The sequence below is a fragment of the Antedon bifida genome, chromosome 7 (assembly GCF_963402885.1).
Source record: "Antedon bifida chromosome 7, ecAntBifi1.1, whole genome shotgun sequence".
NCBI lineage: Eukaryota > Metazoa > Echinodermata > Crinoidea > Comatulida > Antedonidae > Antedon > Antedon bifida.
In genome coordinates this window covers 11771179-11791966 of record NC_136232.1, presented here as the reverse complement: position 1 = coordinate 11791966, position 20788 = coordinate 11771179, and the positions used below count along the sequence as shown (strand labels likewise).

Genomic DNA, 20788 nt, shown 5'->3' with positions numbered 1-20788 from the left:
AAGAAATAACCTACAATTTTATAGATTTCATCGATAATGTACAAAGTCCATATTAACTTGGTGAATTATTGTTAAAATTAAAAATAATATTGTATACGATATCGATATTGTTACGAGTTAGGTACGTCTACCAGGTGTGTTAAAATCACAAATTAATCAGAATTTTTGTCAAATTTGCATATCATTCCAGTGTGACTGCTTGATCGCACATAAATTGTTGAACAATTATTCTTACCGTTTAGTTTGTTGGTCTTATTGAAACGGGCTGGTAATAGGAGCCGGGCGTTTACTGCAATTTACTCACGGAACCGTATTCTTTAGGTATGTAGTAAAGCTGATATGGTCAATTATTTTATCAGAGAATAATAGGCCTAAACGATTTTATGTAGGGAGGGCCTAGTATTTAGGAAAAATTAACTATAAATTAATTAACTAGTCTATCGTGAATTGTGCATGGACATCATGGTGTTGAGCGACCGTTTTTCTGTGTAGGCCTATTCAATTGGAGGGACGGGGTCAAATACTTAAAGAAAAATATATTTACAAGTCAAGAAAACACACTATAAGCCTATGCCTACCACGTAAGTTAACACTTAGACACGCCCACCATGTTGTTATTTCCAAAGCAACGAGAACTCGCAGTTGAATGTGATCAGTGGAAGTGTTGAGACAACTCAGGTGTTGACGACTTCCCTGACAAGGAGTCGCCAATTACGACTAAAATCCCGTGTTTATTAAAATTACACATTGGTACAGTTAGTTGAGCGCAAAGTGTGTCAACCAAGTATAAATAAATACTATTAGGTCCATGGTGGTACAGTACTTCTTGTACAACAAGTACTCGGTGCAACAAACAAAATCTTGATTTGCAGTTTACAGAAAGTAGGTGTTATATATGTTGTTAAGTCTTATTTTATGTAGTATATAATTAAATAGCTTAAGATTAGTGCGGCTCAGTGACTACGACTGTTCTCCAGAACCAGTCGAATGAACTTTTCACGTCCAGCAGTAGTACGATAATTTTGAAATATTTGAAGACATGAATGGAAAGAAATTTACCATAATGTGAGGTATACGAAATTTAGCTAGATTTTAGTGCGGCTCAGTAGACCACCATATGGCCGTTCTTCAAAAACCACCCAACGAAATATAGGTTTTCGAAAAATGTTCTTATCTGGTTTTTATATTAACTATCTGTATATAATTCTTTACGTTAAACCATTCATGAATACTTACGAGTGCGACGTTTCGATTTGTCTTCATCTGGCAATGACTAGATTTTAGTTGCTATACGTACGTATTTATGGTTTAACGTAAAGATAAACATGATAGAAATATATGCTGTTGAATTTTTCCGTACAGCAGCCGTACGGTAATTTTTAAAAATTTGAGTACATGAAATAAATGGAAGAAATGTTAACATAATAGGTATAAGTACGAAATTCAGTATTTTTATTATTATTACTAAGATAATACATAACAAAATAAACGACGCCTCTACCAGGAAAACAAAAGCAGTCACTGACGCGAATAATGACTATAGAAAATTGTATTTTATCTTATTTAAACATTGAGTACATGGAATCGATGGAAGAAATTTACCATATTTAGGTATACATATAAGTACGAAATTCAGTATTTTTATGAATAGAACAAAACAAAATAAGTAAACGACGCCTCTACCAGGAAAACATAAAAGCAGTCACTGACGCGAACTAATGACTATAAAAAATTGCTTATTATTTTAACGAAGAACTGATTTCTATCCGTACAAACATAAGTTGTTCATGATTTTAATTCTTTATTTAACATACAAACCGGATGCCTAGATGATCTCAGCAGGCGTGTTTAATTATCCTCAAAATCTACCTTGTTTCCTTTATGGTTTGCATGAATGATACGATCTCAATAGACGCTTATTCGGCCGGGCACTTTATCAAATTTTTATTATAATAATATTATAATCAGGGAATAGTGAAAAACACTTCCGTTCCCTGATATAAATTGTAGGCCTACTCTTTGTTGCAATCTTAATTATTCACCGGGCAACAACAACAAAAAAGTGTCTATTGTCCTACTTCGTGTACTTAGTTGGAATTAGGGCCTCAGCTGTTAGTAAAATTTTTTTTATTTTTTTTTTTTATTCAGTATAAATATGCAAAAGAAAAACAAAACCGACACAGCGGTGACATGAGGCAAAACAAAATAAATTAAATTCTCAAAAGGCAAAAGCAAAAGGCAAACATAATATGTAAAAGGTATAGGCCTATCTTCTTAGTTCTCCATTTACCCAAGACAATAAATTTCGCCTTGGTTTATCAAAATAAAATCTTATAAAATCAAAATTTTAACGAGTTTCCAGTCCTCATTAAATAACTATCGAATGGTTTAATATCGGAACATCTAGATATGTAAATAAAATATTTTACCAAAATGACAAGATTATTTACAACATTGTAAGCATTACCAAATAAAATGAATTCTCTTGTAACGGTTTTCTCTAAATTATAATTTTTCCTATTCGTTTGTTTGCTTTTAATTTGTTGAATAACAAAAGCCCACAAAGTATTTGCATGGATACAACCATAAAATATATGCTGAATTGTTTTAGTGTAAATTTTACAAAAAGTACAAAGATCACAATTCTTTATCTTAATTTTTTTTAGAAAGGTGTTTGTTGTTAAAATTCTATTGACAATTCTATATTGAAACCACTGATACTTTATATTTCTTGTCGAGATGAAAGGAAAAGAGCAAATTCGTTTCCATTCATCCTTTTCAAATTCTTTCCCCATTTCTTTTGACCACTTTTCTCTCACCATCGAAACTTCCAATTTATCGGAGGTAAATATTTTATAGAAACCCTTAATACCATATTTACATTTATAGAATAGAAAATTATAATTTATGTTTACTGGGTTTTCAATGCTGCACCTAAACGGCAACAGTCTATTCCACTGTGTCTTAATAGCATCGATAATACCTTGGTAGTCTAAGTAATTACACTTTATGTTGTATTTGAACCTAAAATCTTCATAGCTCAAAAAATCTCCATCTGTTTTAACAAGATTATTAACAAAACGAATTCCCTTTTTAAACCATCTATCATAGTACACTGTTTTTTTGTCTCTCTTTATGTCACTATTTCTCCATAAAGATGAACTTAAAACTCCATTTAAATCTAAATTTGCATTTCTAATTTTTGTCAATTCAGCCCAGGAATTCAAAACATCCTTCCAAAACGGGTTGCTTAACTTTTTTGAAATTTCCAACAGTGGAGAGGATCCATAATCGAAAATTGAGCAGGATGTCTTTACAAAAGTGTTGAACATTGAATTTATATTGTCATCCTGTCTTACTCTCCTCATCCATGCTACTTTTACAGATTTTACATAACCAAAAATATCTACCATTTTTGTTCCACCCTCTGAGTATCCTTGTATCATTGCATTTCTTTTAACCCTATCTGGCTTATTACCCTAAATAAATTTTAAAAAGGAATTATGTATTTTCTGAAGTGTTTTCAGGTCTGGGTTTGGTAATGCATTAAACAGATAGTTAAGTTTTGGTAGCATCAAAGATTTACATACAACAATTCTACCTAAAACAAAACTGTCAGCCTTCTTTTCGAAGGCCTCTACAAGCTTGTTAATTTTGTCTACTGCAGGTCCATAATTTAGGTCTAGCATTTCATTAAGATTAGGTGAGAAATGTATTCCGAGATCCGATATTTTTTTTCCCATTTGAGATCAAACTCTGGGCATAATTTTATGTTACTGTATTTTCTTGCCCCAATCCATATGGCTACTGATTTTTCAACATTTATCTGCAGTCCTGACATTTTTGAAAATTTTTCAAGAGTAGAGAGTGTGTTCTGAAAAGACTCTTTTGAACCATTCAAAATAAATGTTGTGTCATCTGCATATTGCTTTATAGAAATATTTAACCCATCTAAATGGTAACCGCTGATTTGTTGGTTTTGTCTCACCATATCCCCAAGTATTTCTGCACACAGATCAAAAATATATGGCGATAGTGGGTCTCCTTGTCTACATCCTCTTAATACATTGAAAAAAAAAGATAAATGACCAAACTGTAACACATGACTTTGCTTCTGCATTTAAAACATGATACCATTGAATGAAATCTTTGCCAAATCCAACAAAATGAAGTACATTTTTAATAATAATAAACCTTCTTGCTTATGATTTTCAGCATGTAAAATGATGTCATAGATGCAACGAATGCCATCCATAATGTTTCTGCCTTTTATAAAACCACTTTGGTCTCTGTTTACAAGTGTTGGCAGTACTTCTTTTAAACGATTAGCAATAGCTGATGCTGCAATTTTATATGGTACATTCAATAGAGATATTGGACGCTAGTTACTTATTTTGTTTCTACCTTTTAAGCCCTTAGGGCGCACCAAAGTAATTATTCCTTGCCTTTGTGTAATTGATAATTTACCACTTTTAAAAGCATAGTTTAGTGATAAGAATAAACGGTGAAATGTCTCCCCAAAACATCTTAACAAATTCTACTGTAAAACCGTCGGATCCAGGTGATTTACCATTTTTCATATTTTTTAAGGATGATGTTATCTCTGACATAGTTAAAATGCCCTCTAAAGCAGTTTTTTCAGATATTGCTAATCGTTTTACATAGTTTGAAGACAACGATTTCTCTAATTCACAATGTTCTACTTTGGAAAAGGAATATAAGGTTTTATAGAAGTCTGTCACTGTTAGTAAAATTGCTATCTTGTAAACAAAACCGCAGTTTAGTAGAAGGTGATCCAAAAGACATTTATTTTTTCTTTATCACCAATATCTCCGAACGTTTGATCTAGGCCTATAACCCTCAGAATGTTTTGTTGAATATAACATTTTAATGTAATGTAATATAGTTGTTCACTTTGACCAAAAAATGTATCGAAAAAAATATTTACCTTAAATAACTGTACATTAAAGTAAAAAATAGTCAATGGGTTTGTTTGTCCTTTTATAAGTGAAAACATTATTTTTTAAATGTCTACAGAAGTGAATAACTTTATAATAAGGCCAACAGCCATTAAGTCGCGTGCTACAATGCATAGTGATACCGGACCGACAGACAGTACAGACCGACAGACAGACCGACAGACAGACCGACCGACATAGTGAACTATAGAGTCGCGTCCACGCGACTAAAAACTGCGAAATAACCTACCAACTCATGTATTAAAAGTCTTATTCATTAATCTTCATTTTTTATGTTTTTGGGGACAATACATCTTTAATGGTTTCATTTACCTTATAGGGTAGCAACAACAATGATGTGGAAGTATCATCCCATTTTCATCGGCTTGGTGTTTATAGCAATTACGTAAGTTGAATGCAGTAGTTAATGTACTTTATTATTTTCCCGTCCATAACTCAACTTGTTTCTTGACATTTTACATCTCCTCGCCTTCGACAAATCATTGCTATTCGCTTTCTATTTCGTTTCTTCTCTTTGGAACTTCTACTTATTATTGCCTAATGATCATTCTTTAAAATTGATTATAATGAGGGCCGGGCCATAACATTCAAATTACAATTATTCTGTTGGTGATAATTTTGTTTGTGTTTTCTACCCATAGTTGTAATGCTGATGAACATCTCAGTGACGACGATACATGTGATTTCATAATTGTCGGTGCTGGCACAGCAGGTCTAGCTGTAGCTGGTCGGTTGGCAGAAATACCTCACTGGAAGATATGCGTCTTTGAACGAGGACCAGAAGAAAGTGGAATGGATGAATGGTATACCAATTCTTACAAATTCACATCACCGCACGATCCGTTCTGGCTAACACAACCAGCTTTAGGTACAAACGTGCAGTCGTACCCGAATGCTAAGCCTTACAACAAGAATAAAGACGCCAGACACATCTACATCCCTCGATTTCGAGGACGTGGTGGAACTTCCCGCGTGTATGGCGCTATTGCTAGACGTGCAAGTCCAGAGGTTTTGAACTTATGGCCCGACGGCTGGAAGCACGACCAATTTTCGAAGTACTACAAAAAGGTAGAAGATCATTACTGTCACTATGATTCAGAAAAAGTAACGGGTATAACTACCGACATGTGTGAACAATGGCATGGTAAAGGTGGTCCAATGCAACTCAACAGTCAAATCAAAGAAGCATTTAGAAAATTCCCGATTGAAATGCAATACTTGTGTGAAGATAAAACAAAACCATGGAAAGGATACGCAGCAGACTACAATGGTCCAGAGAACGACAGGATCAGCTGCAGTGTTTTCCAACAGTACAAATTACGTCTGGACAACAAAGTCCCTACAGATGAAGCTCGACAAAATCGGGCCTCGAAGACTGGTCGTGGAAGCAGCTATACTGGTTATTATAAGGATCAACAAAATAAACCCTACCTCCACACATCTGCTACTGTAACGAAAATTATGTTTGAAAACGGTAAAGCAATTGGCGTCGCATACTTAGACGTAGTATCGAACAAAATCCGTACTCGACGTGCTAGTAAAGAGGTGATTGTGAGTGGTGGTTCGTTTGATACACCACATTTATTGCAAGTAAGTGGTGTAGGTCCCAGGGATCTCCTAAGAAGAATTGGAGTGGAAGAGGTTGCGGATAACGAACATGTAGGCCAACATCTATGGGATCATATTTCGGTACCATATGTCCTTAAACTAAGATCCGATTCAAACGACTTCTCAGCACCAGAAATTAATATCGATGGAGAAATCTATAAAACTGCGGAACTTGATAGTATTAATGGACCGTTTTCGTGGATTATACACTACCGATCGAATAATACTCGTGTACCAGAGGAAATGAGTGACGTACAACTGTATGTGATGGGTAACTCGAAGCTTTTTGACGAAGTCGGCCCACTATGTACTTCTGACTCTTCTCATTCTGAGCAAACAGAATATCTATACGAGGGTGAATTTCCACAGGCGGTCAATTATGACAACGGCGACGGTTCAAACGAAGGTACGATTCGTATAATTGACCAATGGCCGGAGTATCGAGGGTCACTCAATGCTACTACACCAAACATCTTTGACAAACCTAGTCTCGAGTATGGCTGGAACTACACTGTCAACGACGACACAACACCCGCATTTGAAAAGGTATCTCGGTTAGTTCGAGATCAAATTCGAATACTTCGAAACATGTTTTTTGGGGAAAATGTTCATAAAAGTTTACGTGATTTGGTGTTGGATGAGGTGGCACCGGGTCTCGATGTGGACACCGATGACGAACTAAACGCTTGGATGAGAGGTATGCTTGTTTCAGCCTTGCATCCAGTAGGAACATGCAAAATGCCGGAGTGTTTAGACGAGTTTCTTCAAGTTAGAGGCGTTACCAACCTGAGGGTGTGTGACGCGTCTGCGTTTGCAACTCAGACCGACGGTAACCCAGCGGCGACGCTCTACGCAATGGCAGAGAAACTTACTCACATGCTTATTTACCAACATCTTAAGCACGTAAATTTACTAGTAAGAAATGAATTATCAATCTCGGTTAATGAGAACATACCAATGTCCCCTAAAGATGCTATAAAAGAACTGGTGTTGTCTGTCACAAAGTGTATGAAGGCTACAGTTGAAGTAATTTGGCTACCGACAGGAAAGGGTACATCGGCCATTATAATCAAACTCTCTCTCATTTGCAGTGAAGCCCTCGATGAACGTGAAATTGCAGACAGTGCAGCTAAATCGACACTTGGTTTAATTGTTGACGGCTGTGGTATCCAAGACTATCCTTCTTTCAACAGAAAAGAAGCAACCCTTCCATCAAATGAACCTACACCTAAGCATGAACCGTCACCGTATGTATACATGGTGTGGTGCCAGTCCTTTAAACAAGCTTCACCAGACGACTTGTGGAGTAAGGTCGGTAAATGGAACGGCGATAACGGCAGGCAACCTGGTTCAACTAACCGATTCACTTTGAACTGTCAACCTGAGTTTGTTTCTATCCTAAATTATGTTGACGACACAGCAAGAGAACTAATCTATAAAGAACCAGAACTTAATTTGCCAGTAACTGACTACATCTCAACAAAAAAAGTTGTCTCCAGACAGTCGGGTGTTTCTTCCGTCTTCTTTAGAACTGGTTCGATGGTTTCAAATTCTGCTGACGACTGGTATGGCGTAGCTTCGTACTTGGTTGAAGATGTTTATCAGATGTCTGGTATCCGAACCGCTAGACAATACCCGCCTCTCAGTGACCAATCTGGATGGTGGATTGAACGTTCAGATGGACTGTTGTATTATGAAACAAAAGGAGTTCACTCAAACGAACAGGTGGCTTCATTCGACCTGGATGGCACTATTATCAAGACAAAAAGTGGTAAACCATATCCTCAAAATGAACACGACTGGGTTTTCACATCTCCAAATGTCAAATCAATCATACAAGACAACCTCTATCACAACATTAATAATGTGATTATGAGCAACCAGAACGGCATCGAATCTGGTGCTCAAGATAAAGATGAGTGGATGGCTAAAGTGGAAAAGATCACGTCAGACCTTCATGTACCAATGTTCGTGTTAGCAGCCACGACTAAGAACAAATATAGAAAACCTGATACCGGCATGTGGGATTACTATAGCTGTACTTTAAACCAATTCAAGACAATCGACAAAGAAAACGCTGTTTATGTCGGCGATGCGGCTGGTCGACCTGATGACTTCAGTGACAGTGATAAGAAATTCGCCGAGAATGTTGGCATTCAATTCGAAAACAACAATCAGTATTTTGACATGAAAAGACATATTGAACTTTAAAAATAATTAAAATATTTACAATATTAATTACTAATGATAGAATTATAGGCATACGCAATAACAATTTCAATATATTCTTATTGAGTAATGTACAATAGATTTAGATTTAAATAAATAAGATTATTACAGTAAGTAAAATGAGATTTAACTTAATTCATTACTACGTAACTTTAAATGTCCGATTGGTATCTTGTACGTTTCATATGTTGGTTAATATAAACTAAATATGCTAATTAGCATACCAGGCTAGACTAAATCACATGTATGCAAATCAGCATAGCTGTCGTCTGCTTTTAATCCATTGATACCAACGTAAACAATCATTGTTACGATAGCCAGCAAACTGATGTTTCGTATATAGGTAGGCTTATTAGTTAATTACTTGTAGCAATTGTTGTATTGTACTGTTTCAAATATATATACACACAAGTGTTACCATTTATCTAGTGCTATAGCTTTTACTGTTGGAATTATTAGGCATATATCGCACAATTGATTGAGCTGTAAGTCACTTTCTCTAGTAGAAAATTGTACGTTGTTTAGGCTTACAGTAGCACAGGAATGGATGCCGTCATTAAAATAGTCGCATAAAATAATTATACAATTGTCCTCGCTTCTTTTAATTTGTTGTTTACATGTTAAAAACAGCAGTTTTGAGCCTTATTTGAATTTGTTGATATCGATATGGTACCGTGTTGGTGGAGATTGTGGGTTGGGGAGATTACGGTTGATATAGTAACTAGATCTTGCTGTATTACCATTTTCAGATAAAAAAAAAAAGCGAGCAAGTATTGGTGGAGCAAACATGTCTGACGTCAGGAAAGAATTAAGCGCGGTAACCTCTCCGGATTCAACTGTCTGTGATCAACCTCTTCAATTCGTTAAATTGGAAAAATGTGAGAATAGCAGCTCAGACAACGTCTATGTCAAATTGGAACCGGATGATATTACCTCATCTGACCCACCCGGCACATACATGTCACCGGCCAAACCGTTAACATTAAATAAAAAACAGCGAAAGTCTGACACAATGCGATATTTCAACTCTCCATTTTCCTACATCGAGATGATAATTTTGTCAATCGACTTAAACCCTAAAATCATGATGACATTCAAAGATATCATTGATTTTATGTCTAATGCTTTCTATTTTCTTCGAGGGGAATACACCGGTTGGAAGAACAGTGTTCGGCATAATTTAAGCTGCAATGACTGTTTCAAAAAGATCCTACGTCGACCAGATAAACCACATGGAAAGGATAACTTTTGGGTTCTGAATTTTGATGGTAAACATTTTGACAATACCGAGAAGAACACCATTGAATTACGTATACGCTATCAGATATATTTACGAGAAGTTATTGAAACTGTCGATAGTTCATTTCCTCAGCAGCTGATGGCTTTCCAAAAGAAATTGGAATACAATAACAGAGATCTTGCAGTGAGTAATGAAAGCACTCCAACGTTGCCCGAAGCCGATGGTGATAGTAATTATTCGGTAAGGACAGGACAGACACCATGTACAGTCGCGTCCTTCCAAAATGCTACAGATGATCGCACTGCTGAGTCTCCATTACAACATTCACCACAAGGGGTGGCCAGCCCAGAGAGTCCACTCCTCCAAATCGTTGAGGACTCTCCCTGTAAACCATTTCCTGTCGCTTTGTCCAGTGCTGTTAGCGGCAAAACTGTCAACACAGAAATGAGAACTCCAGAAAACCAATGTATAAACAGGCAATCTGGAGACGTTAGTCAAGATACTTACCAAGTACAGTTCAAACACAGAGTGACGTCATCCGACACAGTCCCTCAAAGCGTTGATGATTCGCCAATACAACAGATACCAATTCCAGTAGGTCTAAGCCAAGAGTTTGGTAATAATGGTAACAATGGTAGTCCAGTGAGCCATCTACCATCTCCCATCGCACTGTCACAAGCTGTACAAGATATTTACAAACCAGTTGCGTACTCCCACTATAATACACCAGACATAATTCCCCTGCCAACACCTTTGCAAAATCGGAAAAGCCAAGTAGTTGGAAACGTACCTCATCCGCAATCTTCACTGTATCCACCAATCTTTGCCAACCAACACATTGTGCAAAGGTTTTGTAGACAACCGATGACACCTCACGCAGCCCCTCTGCCAGTAGGCAGACATAATATTTACCACCACACGTCGTATCCATCTCCTGTTCCCATGATGCCCGCCGGAAGTACTACACACCCACTACCGATACCCATGATGACCAGGACACCATATCCAGTGCCTTATTATAATTTCAGCAGCTCACAGCAGCACGGACAAAAACGACCATCAAATGACGAGGAACCACTTGACCTAAGCATGACAGTTACCCATGATCTAAGCACGACAGTTGCCCATGATCTAAGCACCAAGAAACGAAAAACTGTCCCTTCAAGTTCAGCCAAAGCAGCTCAGAGTTCAACAAGTTCTCCAATCAATTATTCTCATATTGGTCCCAAATTAAGCCCACACTGTACTACTCCACAGGCGTTCCATCCGCCGACCACTGGGTTGACATCGGCGGATACTATTCCAGATTATCGACATAAAGGTTACGCCATAAACACAAACTGTCTATTCGAATATGGAAAAGATGGAAGGATCCGACCTGTTGATCTGTATTCTTCTGGTGAGTAAACAATATTGCTTCTTTTTTTTTAACTTTAATTTTACAGTATTGAAATAACTTGTAATTGGTCAGATGTTTGACCCTACATTCGGATGATCCAAAAGAGTTTTTGTAAGTGTTCTCAATATGTACGTTAAGTACATATTGAACCCTCCTGTTATTGGCCAATTCTTTGTTGCTGTTAGTTGGGTTTTAAAATAAGATAAAAAAATAAAGTATAATTACGTAAGTAGGGCAAACATCTGACCAATAGTAATTAAAATGAAAATGATGTGTTTCTCTCTCAAACACAATGTTATGGATGTTTTCTTTTAGACGCAGCAGGAAGACCAATTTACATAATAAGTAATCCAGTTTATGGACCTGCCAGACCACCTAGGCCTCCTAAACCGATATGAATCTTAAGTATGGAAACGTGACGGCCAGAGATCATTGCGTCAAATGTATATAGGCCTAGAATAGGCTACACAATTTAAAGTTAAAAACAATTTCTTTTTTTTTCAATATTTGATTATACTTTTTGCCACAAAAAAATGTATTGTTTATAAAAAAAAATTGTTGAAAAAAAAATTGTCATAGATAATTAATGTTTTGTAGCTAATCACACTTAAAGTCAAGTTTGAAAAATATTTAAAAAATATGTATAAACATTTTTCGTTCAATAAAGTAAATTATTTTGTTAGATTAACGTATGGTGTTCAATTAATTAGGCCTATATAGTACAAAAGTGTACACGTACAACGAAAGCGTAGCCGGTCTTCTAACCATAAGTACTAACACTGTAGGGGGCGACAAATATGAACAACGCCCTCTTTAACCAGTACCTGGATCTTGTCATGTGACGGTGTATTTATTTTTGTGCAAAAACCAAATCGTGCACAGGTGAGAGGAATCCTGCAAACGCGACTTGATTTTGTAGTTTATACCTCAAGAAAATACATAATTATAATATATTACATTTCAATTATATGACTGGCCGATATGAAACAGTTAAGTTTGATATTGGTGTTGTTTGCTGTTGTTGTACAGCATAGCGGTATCGTCAAAGGCCATGTTTGTATCATCTACCCACGGCAAAGAGGTGCGTTCGATATATCAACGGTAAGTATCCCCCGTCACATGACACTCATACGCACGCGTTGAGTTGTTAAATAACTATATTATTATTATAATTGAAATCGCTCATTATTGTAGTTTTCACGTATTTTATTATGCATATTAAATGATGATAAACCTTTACAAGGATAGGAAGGATTCGCTTTAGCTTGTGCATTCCATAACGTGCACTAATACATCTGCATAATATTTTATAATGTTAAGGCCCTACGTTAATTTTCGGATTTACTGCATAAACCGGTTCATTGTAAATTATACAAAATAAAAAAAACAAAGTGTGTATAATTATTCATATTAATCATAACCCCATATCCATCCAATCTAAAAATCACTTCTTGATCGATCTGATAGTAGCTTATAAAATTTATATTTCCTGTAAAAATTATATATAAATATAATATTTACAGTTTACTTATATCATCATTATAAATGTATTTATTAAATTTAGCCTGGTAGCCAGACATGCACCCGACACACGGCTCCATGTGGTGGAATAGCAGCAGCAGATCCCAAAGTATCTTATGTTGGAGGCAGTACAATCTTTTTTAAATTTCAACAGAATTTAAATCATTACGAGACTGGATTTCCAGGTATTTAGAACTTATTCAATTTCTGAATTTTATTTGTTTAATCAATAATAAAAATGAGAATTTTGTCAATAATTTGTTGTTCATTTTCTCAGGGTACATGGATATATCTTATGCAATGGCAACAGACATGAATGACTTCCACACAGTAGCTATCATTGGTGATGTTAATGAGTATGCACAGTACCACCAACGCAACTACACCATTCCAATTGTAAGTGCAGCCCTTAAATACCAGTAAGAAATTAAGTACATCATACCAATACATGTACAGTACTATTTAAACATATATGATGGGTATTTGAATGTATACCATTTTCTTGTTTGTACACCATTCCAATTGTAAGTGCAGTTCCTAAATACAAGTAAGTAATTAAGTACATCAATCATACCAAGAATGTGTACCATTTAAACATGAATTTGAATGTATAATTGTTTTCTAGATGATTCCCAACATAGACTGCTCTCACTGCGTTCTTCGACTCCGTTACATAAGTCACAAAACTGGTGAACATCCCTTCTACCAATGTTCTGACATCAAGATAACCAAAGCCACTGAAGCTAACCCAAGCGACGTAGAATTCCCACAAGAAGGAAACGTAAAACCTCTCAAAGATGCTCATCAACTGCATTTGAAGTCCAGAGAAAAGCGTCGTCTATCAGGACAGAATTTCAGCAAGCCTTTATATGGTTTTTCATGGCAGAAATTTTCACATAAAGGGAGTGCAATGGCATCTGTTGATCAGATGACCGGATTGACCGAGAAACTAGAATCATTTTATTTTGGTTTTGGATCAGGGCTTCAATACGCAACAACTTCACCAAAGTAAGTACCTGTACTTAAATTGAAAGAGTAAGTAAATGCTTAAATGAAGTATTACTGTTGCCAGATATCACTTACTCGTTCTTTAAAAAATTCCCAGGGTTCAGAGTTACAAGTATCTTATGGATGGCATCGTGGCATATTCACCAGAGATTCCATATGCCTTCTTTCTTGAGCATCGAAATGGTGGTCTAGAAGATCGTGCCAACAAGATCTTATGGATCGACTTGTATGCTAAGGTAATTGCTGGGGAGTACGAGCTGCAGACATCAAAGCCAGAAGCGTTTGTTGCATTGACACCGTACAAGAGGACAGACTTTCTTACATTACAGATTGTAGAAGTGGATACATCCCCTGGTAGGTTAATAGAGGCAACCCAATTACGAATTCATGTTAGTTTATAAAACTTTCTCAATACTAGACTTCTCTAGAAATTCTTCTAAAAGTTTTCTAGAGAACCAAATGATTCCAAACTCTAAAACATAATTCTGGCAAATCAAGAGTGTCTGGTGATGGGAGAGTTGTCTTTGTTATGATTTCTTTCTCACTAGACTCTGTGAAAACTGGAAACTCTTCTAAAACCAGAATTTTCTAGAGGAACAAATGAATCCAAACTTTCTCTCTAAAAACATATTTCTGGAAAACCAGCACAAGAATTTCTGGTGATGGGAGAGTTGAATAACACACAATTTAAAAAAACAAGCCTTCTGGACACATTTCTGTCTACACTATCAAATTAGTTTGACAAACAAAGGTGTGATGTGCCCAAATATAGACATAATGACGTCAAATGTGGTAGTGATATGATTTCATTATGTCAATATATGGGCACATCACATTTTTCTGTCACATAAAGTTTGATAGTGTAGACAGAGCTTAAGAAAATGATTTTGAACAATACAGAACTAGACGCATTATTGTTTCCATTAAAGCAAGAAATAAACAAAAACATTGTCCCTCAGGTAACTTTACATTAAACTTTGGACGTATTTCGTATATGGGTAATGTATACAGTGATTACCAGTCAGCACCTGAGAATGAATACGTGAACTTACAATGGGCAGTATCAGACTTAACACACCAGATGTACTATGTACTAATGCTACATGAGGACGAACCAGTGAAAATGCCTTCCAAGATTTACTGCTACAATTTCACTACCTTGTAAGTAAGGACTTAACCACAAAATGTTTTAAGCACAAGCTTAATAGTAGTAGTAAATGTGTACACTTCCATTACGTTTGTGTATTGCTAACTCAAAATATAAAAAAAGTACAATTGAAGAAAATGGAGAAATAAGTATCATGTGATATTAGACTTAAGCTCTGTCTACATTATCAAACTAGTTTGACAAATATGGTAGTGATGTGCCCAAATATAGTGTTATGACATCATCATGTCTATATATGGGCACATCACATTTTGTTGTCACATAAAGAAAGAAGTAAAGCACCATGTTTATTTTTTATTTAATAGGCACCTTGATCGAATAGTTGACCTTGATGTCAGCCAATTTACTTTAACTGGATTTCAAGTTTATGAGAAAACAGGTAAATATTATGTTTATTAGTCCCTTGTTGGAATACAAGATATGCTTTATATATGCGTTATATTCTCTCTATACAAGATGCATGCAACAAACTTGGCACAAGGAATCATTGATTTGTGTTTTTTTTATAGGCCAGTTGCTAGCCTTTTCACCAGGCTTATTTAGTGAAGATCTGTCTGCATGGAGTCTAGTTGAAATAAATTCAGAAAATGGAAAAATAACTAAATTAATGGATATCGCTCCTGCAGGTAAGATGATTAATAAGATAATGGTTTTCAAATGTAAACGTCCAATATTGCTCCAATGTATCTCGGACACAAGGAAGATAATTTAACACCGAGGAAACCCAGTTACTTGGCAATCACAATCTCCTTTTTATTACTTTCTTTTTAGGAATTTTTTCTCACTATTACGGCGGCAACGTGATCAACATGGATCAAGTGAATGGCGTCCTCTATTATGTCCTGAAGGTAGCAGACTCGGTAGCGCAGGTCATTGTATCGGTCAAGATCGAAACTAAAGAGGTTGTGTTTTCACAACTGACCAATTTAGAGCACATTCATAGCTTAGCATTCCCTACAAACACATAGGTTAGCGCTGAGCAACTAATTAAAGTAACTGTAAATGATTTCAAATAATATATTTTTAAATAAATGTTGTTGTTAATTGTAAAAACATAAATTACAGTACTGATCAAATAACAGAATAAAGCATTCCATTTAAATGTGCAGATCATGCATGTCTAATTTTATAAATACCATCATTTATAATGAATCCATCTGTAGCATGATTTTAAAAACTTCAATATATTTTATACTAAGTGTTCATTTTTATCGTGGGCACATAGCATGTCTACCGCCATCAACCGGTAAAGTGACACCAGTAATAAACGACGCAGAATCTGACGCTAAGAATGCAATAGCGTTAGCCACCTCGTCTGCCTCGCCGGCCCGACCCAGTGCATGCGTTGTTTTACTTTTTTCAAGAAACTAAGGAAAGAAATTTTGAAATTAAATTTAAATAGTGTACCAGGTAATATATATTAGGGCACTATATATATTAAAGCACTGTATACTATTTAGTAGTACAGTAATAGTATTACTCACCGCAGCATATGCTTCTTCATTTAATCCACCCCTCTTTTGCAACTCTGTCACTATTACTCCAGGGCTGCAAAATAAATCATGAAAACCAAATTGTAAACTTCATGCCTGATCAGTCAGAATTAATTAAAATTGAACTTGAGAAAAACTTAGTACTTACTTGACACAATTTACTCGTACTTTCTTTGGTGCCATTTCTGTAAAAAAAACCAACAAAAAAAACAATTATACTAAATTGCTACTAATAACATAATTACACATTTACTAGGCCTAGAGTAGTTGATGGATAAATTGTTGTAATGTAAGAGAAGAAGAAGTCAAATTTACCAAGTGCTACACAGTGTGTCATCTGATCCACTGCACTCTTGGAAACACAGTAAGCAAGCACACCTGGGAACTAAGATAAAAAAAAAACAAATTGATGTAATCTAGTTTAACATTTACAAAATGTAACAATATACATTTCTAAATTTGTTTGATCCTTACCGATCTCAATCCATTAACGCTGGACACATTCACAATGTTTCCTTGGGTTTTAGTTAGGTGAGGTACTGCAAGTGAAGTCAAATGAAACACAGATCTGAAATAATAATGAGGGGATCCATAATATGTAATTTATCAGTAAACAGTGATGTAGCCACAATAAATAAAGTGGTTCGTTTTTCGTAAAAAAGGGAACAATCGCTGTTCAATCCACTGAGTTGTCAAAGGCTTCTGTGAAAAGGTGGTCAGGTTGAAACCAGGCTTACCAATCGTACTGTTGGCTACGGCTCTGATAAATATATAACATAGTCCCTCCTCCAGGCATCCAAAATTTCCATTCTTTACAGAATACATTTATGTCCTTATTTTATCTTCCTTAGAGACAACCTTTGACCTTCTCTTCTTACCTAACATTGGTGTTCATCATGTGATCAAAATCTTTTAAACTTGTGGTCTCAATTGTTCCAAGTGACAATATACCAGCATTGTTAACCTGGGTGTACAAAAAGAATCAAATTAATTAATGGGGTACAAAATGAAAAATGTTAATATAATTACTAAATACTCACAAAGCAATGTATAGTTGACCAGAATTAGTTTAGGGATAGTGAATAATGGAGGTATATGTACAGAAGGTTTTACATACCAATATATCAAGTTGGCCAAAGTGTTCAACTGCCTTCTGTATGAGTGCTACATTATCAGCTTCATTTGTTACGTCACCAGGTACAATCAAAGGCTGAAATAAATAATTTGCTTTAATTTAATGCAACAAGGTTCTGTTCTTTTATTGAGAACAAATTAAACACCGATTTAATACACACAATACTGTCGTACTACTAACCTGTATAAAACAAGAATTTTACTAGGTCTAACCTTAGATCCATGTTTTTCACAATCTTTACCAGTCTTCTCAAGATTTTCTACTTGTCTGCCATTCAGTACTAACTTGGCGCCAAGCTTTGCAAACAGAACACTTGTTGCTGCGCCAATTCCTGAGCTTGCACCTGCAAAAAGTTTAAGAATTGTGTTTTGTTAAATTCAAAATTATTTGTTTGCAACATTAATTCAGTCATTGTACCTTTTTTTACACTATTACTACAGCATATAGTAATAATAACTAACAAGCTTGTATGTAGAAGGTGAAAAGGATTGTTGGTAGTAACTTTTCAACCCTAACCATTTGTTTTGCAAATTATGCTGCACAGTTTTCAAAATGCTGTTTTGCACACATACATTATATTTGCATAATTTGAAAACAAAAATTAAATTGCACAAGGAAATCTTTGCGCAATTTCATGTCATTGTGCAAATCGCGCATATTGCTACAACAACATGTGATCCTAGATAGTAGCTGGCTAGGCCTCGCTTTGCTTTATTCAGCAGGATCAGGATGCCTAACTAGAGAGGCGAGTAGTAGCTTGCCAGACAGACGGTTCACTACACTTGGCTAGCTAGCCTAGGCCTCGTAGGTAAAGCCCTAAATTATAATGACAGATTAATTTATTTTTTACCCGTTATTAGCGCAACCTTTCCTAAAAGTGACAATGGTGTAGTCGCCGACATCTTACAAACTGTTATTATAAATTTAGGTGAATTTCAAATTTTTATTTTGGCTGAAATCCAGGTGCTCGTCCTTCTTCTTTTACGGCAGGCGAGCGAAAGATCATACTATGCGTCAACTAAATGTTTTTCTCGTTTCAAACTAAGAAAAATGCGTCAACTGAAATTGTTCCTATAGTTTCAAATGTACCACACGTTTCCAACAAACCACATCACCAATTATTATAAAGAAAGAAAATACTGTACTTCAATTTTTTATTTTGTAAAAAATATTTATTTGATGGCATGCAAATAACTTTTTATACTTCCTTTCCAGACCACAAATTTTATAATTTTGGGCACAGAATTACATAATAAATATTATTATTATGAGAAAATTTCTTTGTTAATTTATGAATTAAATTAAATATGCACACTATACTAGTATCTGTATATAATATTATTGATCATTACAAATATACCCTGTGGAAAACTAAAATATATATTTTTGTTCTTTTTATCGTGGGCACATAACATGTCTACCGCCATCTACAGGAAGATTAACACCAGTAATAAACGACGCTGCATCCGACGCTAAGAATGCAATAGCATTAGCCACCTCGTCTGCCTCGCCGGCCCGACCTAGTGCATGAGTTGTTTTACTTTTTTCAAGGTACTATGGAGAGAATTTAAAATTGTAAAATGATTAATTGTATTTTGTATGTACTATTGGATAATAGTGCACCATATAATGCACTTGTCAATTGTATGACCCACAATATGACCCCTAGGAGAGGCGCGTAATGGGTGCATCATTTACAAATAATTATTGACGCAGGGGTGTGTCAAAAAACCTAGATGGTACGTCACATCAATGAACAATGGTGTGTCAATGTTCGTCACTTTACCACCCACCATGAACAACATGGTCACAGTGTGTAAAAATGGTTGGTCACCTAAAGATAAGTCACTTTTTTGACGTATCATACAATTGAGACTTTGAATAATAATAAAGAAATATTTTTATACTCACAGCAGCATATTGTTCTTCAGTGAATCCAGCCCTTTTTTGAATATTTGTTATAATTACTCCAGGGCTGCAACAGGATAAAACAACACAAATAAAATATTATTAAAAAAATAAACAGTAAAGTTTTAACTTTTCCCTGATGTTAATTATTATACTGAACCAAAAAAAAAAAAATACAACATACTTACTTGACAGAATTCACTCGTATCTTATTTGATGCCATTTCTGAAAAAAAAAATCACATTTAAATTGAAATTACCAAATCATAAATGTTGATTTTTGTGAAAAATAATTTTTTAAAAATAAATAAAAAAGGTATTTTTACCGAGAGCTACACAACGTGTCACCTGGTCTATAACACTCTTGGATGACCCATAAGCAAGCACACCTGGAAACTATAACAAACAAAAATTATGTATTTATCTGAAGTTTTTTTTTTGACAGATTAAACATTTCTAAATCACATTAATGTTTACATGACCTTACCGATCTTATACTGTTGACACTGGACACATTCACAATGTTTCCTTGGGTTTTAATTAGGTGAGGCACTGCAAGTGATGTCAAATGGAATACAGATCTGAAATACAACAAATTTCAATTGATCAAAACATCAAAACATAATAGTTTATTGTAATGATTCCTGCGCCATTCTCGCAATAAACTGATAAAATGCCTTCTTAAAGATGTATTGTCCCTTGAAACACAAAAAATGAAGGTCAAAATATTCTAATATCAGAGTAATATTAAAGTTATTCACTTTAAGTCGAAAATTCGAGCCAAAAACAACAAGTTTACGTACGGTAATTAACAGGTAAATTAATTGACTATATTTCGTCTGGAAAATCGTCGCGAGCGAAAGTAAACAAAGATTTCAAACCACGAGTATGCATGATGCTAATTAGGATTGTTTACAACTCGTCACAGTTGAGAAGGTGTTTTCACACAGATCGCGATGATGTTTTATGATTATGCCTACAGAGTAGCCAAACAAGCGCGTTGCATTATGAGATATGTTTTGATCGAAAACTTTGACTGGAAGTCAAAGTTATTTTTTGAACAAAAAAACGTCTGTATTTCAGTTAAATGATTTTTTTTTC

General features: G+C 35.3%; 5 protein-coding genes across 7 annotated transcripts in view; 4 read left to right on the top strand and 1 right to left on the bottom strand.

Moving 5' to 3' along the window:
- Window positions 1-20788, top strand: part of LOC144848910 (uncharacterized) — a 162750-nt gene that overhangs the window by 96469 nt on the left and 45493 nt on the right. The gene's annotated exons all lie outside the window — the stretch shown is intronic.
- On the top strand, window positions 247-9394 carry LOC144849237 (uncharacterized). Of its 2 annotated transcripts, none has more exons than XM_078706299.1 (3): window positions 247-321; window positions 5299-5364; window positions 5621-9394. In XM_078706299.1, exons 2-3 carry the CDS (start codon window positions 5312-5314, stop codon window positions 8796-8798), a joined length of 3231 nt encoding a protein of 1076 aa, XP_078562425.1. In that variant the 5' UTR covers window positions 247-321; window positions 5299-5311; the 3' UTR covers window positions 8799-9394. The 2 variants fall into 2 exon arrangements, with proteins under 2 accessions (XP_078562425.1, XP_078562426.1); XM_078706300.1 differs by lacking the exon at window positions 247-321 and adding an exon at window positions 864-882.
- On the top strand, window positions 9538-12137 carry LOC144849238 (uncharacterized). Its single transcript, XM_078706302.1, has 2 exons — window positions 9538-11455; window positions 11771-12137. Exons 1-2 carry the CDS (start codon window positions 9604-9606, stop codon window positions 11851-11853), a joined length of 1935 nt encoding a protein of 644 aa, XP_078562428.1. The 5' UTR covers window positions 9538-9603; the 3' UTR covers window positions 11854-12137.
- On the top strand, window positions 12311-16781 carry LOC144847577 (uncharacterized). The gene is made up of 9 exons (XM_078704010.1): window positions 12311-12556; window positions 13020-13161; window positions 13254-13372; window positions 13602-13984; window positions 14082-14338; window positions 14944-15145; window positions 15458-15531; window positions 15662-15778; window positions 15924-16781. Exons 1-9 carry the CDS (start codon window positions 12437-12439, stop codon window positions 16118-16120), a joined length of 1611 nt encoding a protein of 536 aa, XP_078560136.1. The 5' UTR covers window positions 12311-12436; the 3' UTR covers window positions 16121-16781.
- The window catches only part of LOC144847586 (3-oxoacyl-[acyl-carrier-protein] reductase FabG-like), an 88468-nt gene continuing 84040 nt past the window's right edge, over window positions 16361-20788 (bottom strand). The window contains exons 2-10 of one of the 2 annotated variants that reach the window (XM_078704021.1): window positions 18631-18746; window positions 17993-18123; window positions 17763-17855; window positions 17524-17609; window positions 17120-17213; window positions 16961-17030; window positions 16794-16830; window positions 16637-16700; window positions 16361-16519 (exon numbers count right to left, since the gene is read on the bottom strand). In XM_078704021.1, coding sequence (XP_078560147.1) covers window positions 16361-16519; window positions 16637-16700; window positions 16794-16830; window positions 16961-17030; window positions 17120-17213; window positions 17524-17609; window positions 17763-17855; window positions 17993-18123; window positions 18631-18682 — 786 coding nt within the window. In that variant the 5' untranslated portion in view covers window positions 18683-18746. The remainder of the gene's footprint in view (window positions 16520-16636; window positions 16701-16793; window positions 16831-16960; window positions 17031-17119; window positions 17214-17523; window positions 17610-17762; window positions 17856-17992; window positions 18124-18630; window positions 18747-20788) is intronic. The other variant, XM_078704022.1, reaches the window with a different exon arrangement.

Excerpts from the sequence above, each read along its gene's own strand:
- LOC144849238 (XM_078706302.1), top strand. The coding sequence starts at position 9,604 with ATGTCTGACGTCAGGAAAGAATTAAGCGCGGTAACCTCTCCGGATTCA. Across the intron at positions 11,456-11,770 it reads TGTTGATCTGTATTCTTCTG|ACGCAGCAGGAAGACCAATT; the intron begins GTGAGTAAACAA and ends GTTTTCTTTTAG.
- LOC144849237 (XM_078706299.1), top strand. The coding sequence starts at position 5,312 with ATGATGTGGAAGTATCATCCCATTTTCATCGGCTTGGTGTTTATAGCA. Across the intron at positions 5,365-5,620 it reads TTGGTGTTTATAGCAATTAC|TTGTAATGCTGATGAACATC; the intron begins GTAAGTTGAATG and ends TTCTACCCATAG.
- LOC144847577 (XM_078704010.1), top strand. The coding sequence starts at position 12,437 with ATGAAACAGTTAAGTTTGATATTGGTGTTGTTTGCTGTTGTTGTACAG. Across the intron at positions 13,373-13,601 it reads GCAACTACACCATTCCAATT|ATGATTCCCAACATAGACTG; the intron begins GTAAGTGCAGCC and ends ATTGTTTTCTAG. Across the intron at positions 14,339-14,943 it reads AGAAGTGGATACATCCCCTG|GTAACTTTACATTAAACTTT; the intron begins GTAGGTTAATAG and ends ATTGTCCCTCAG.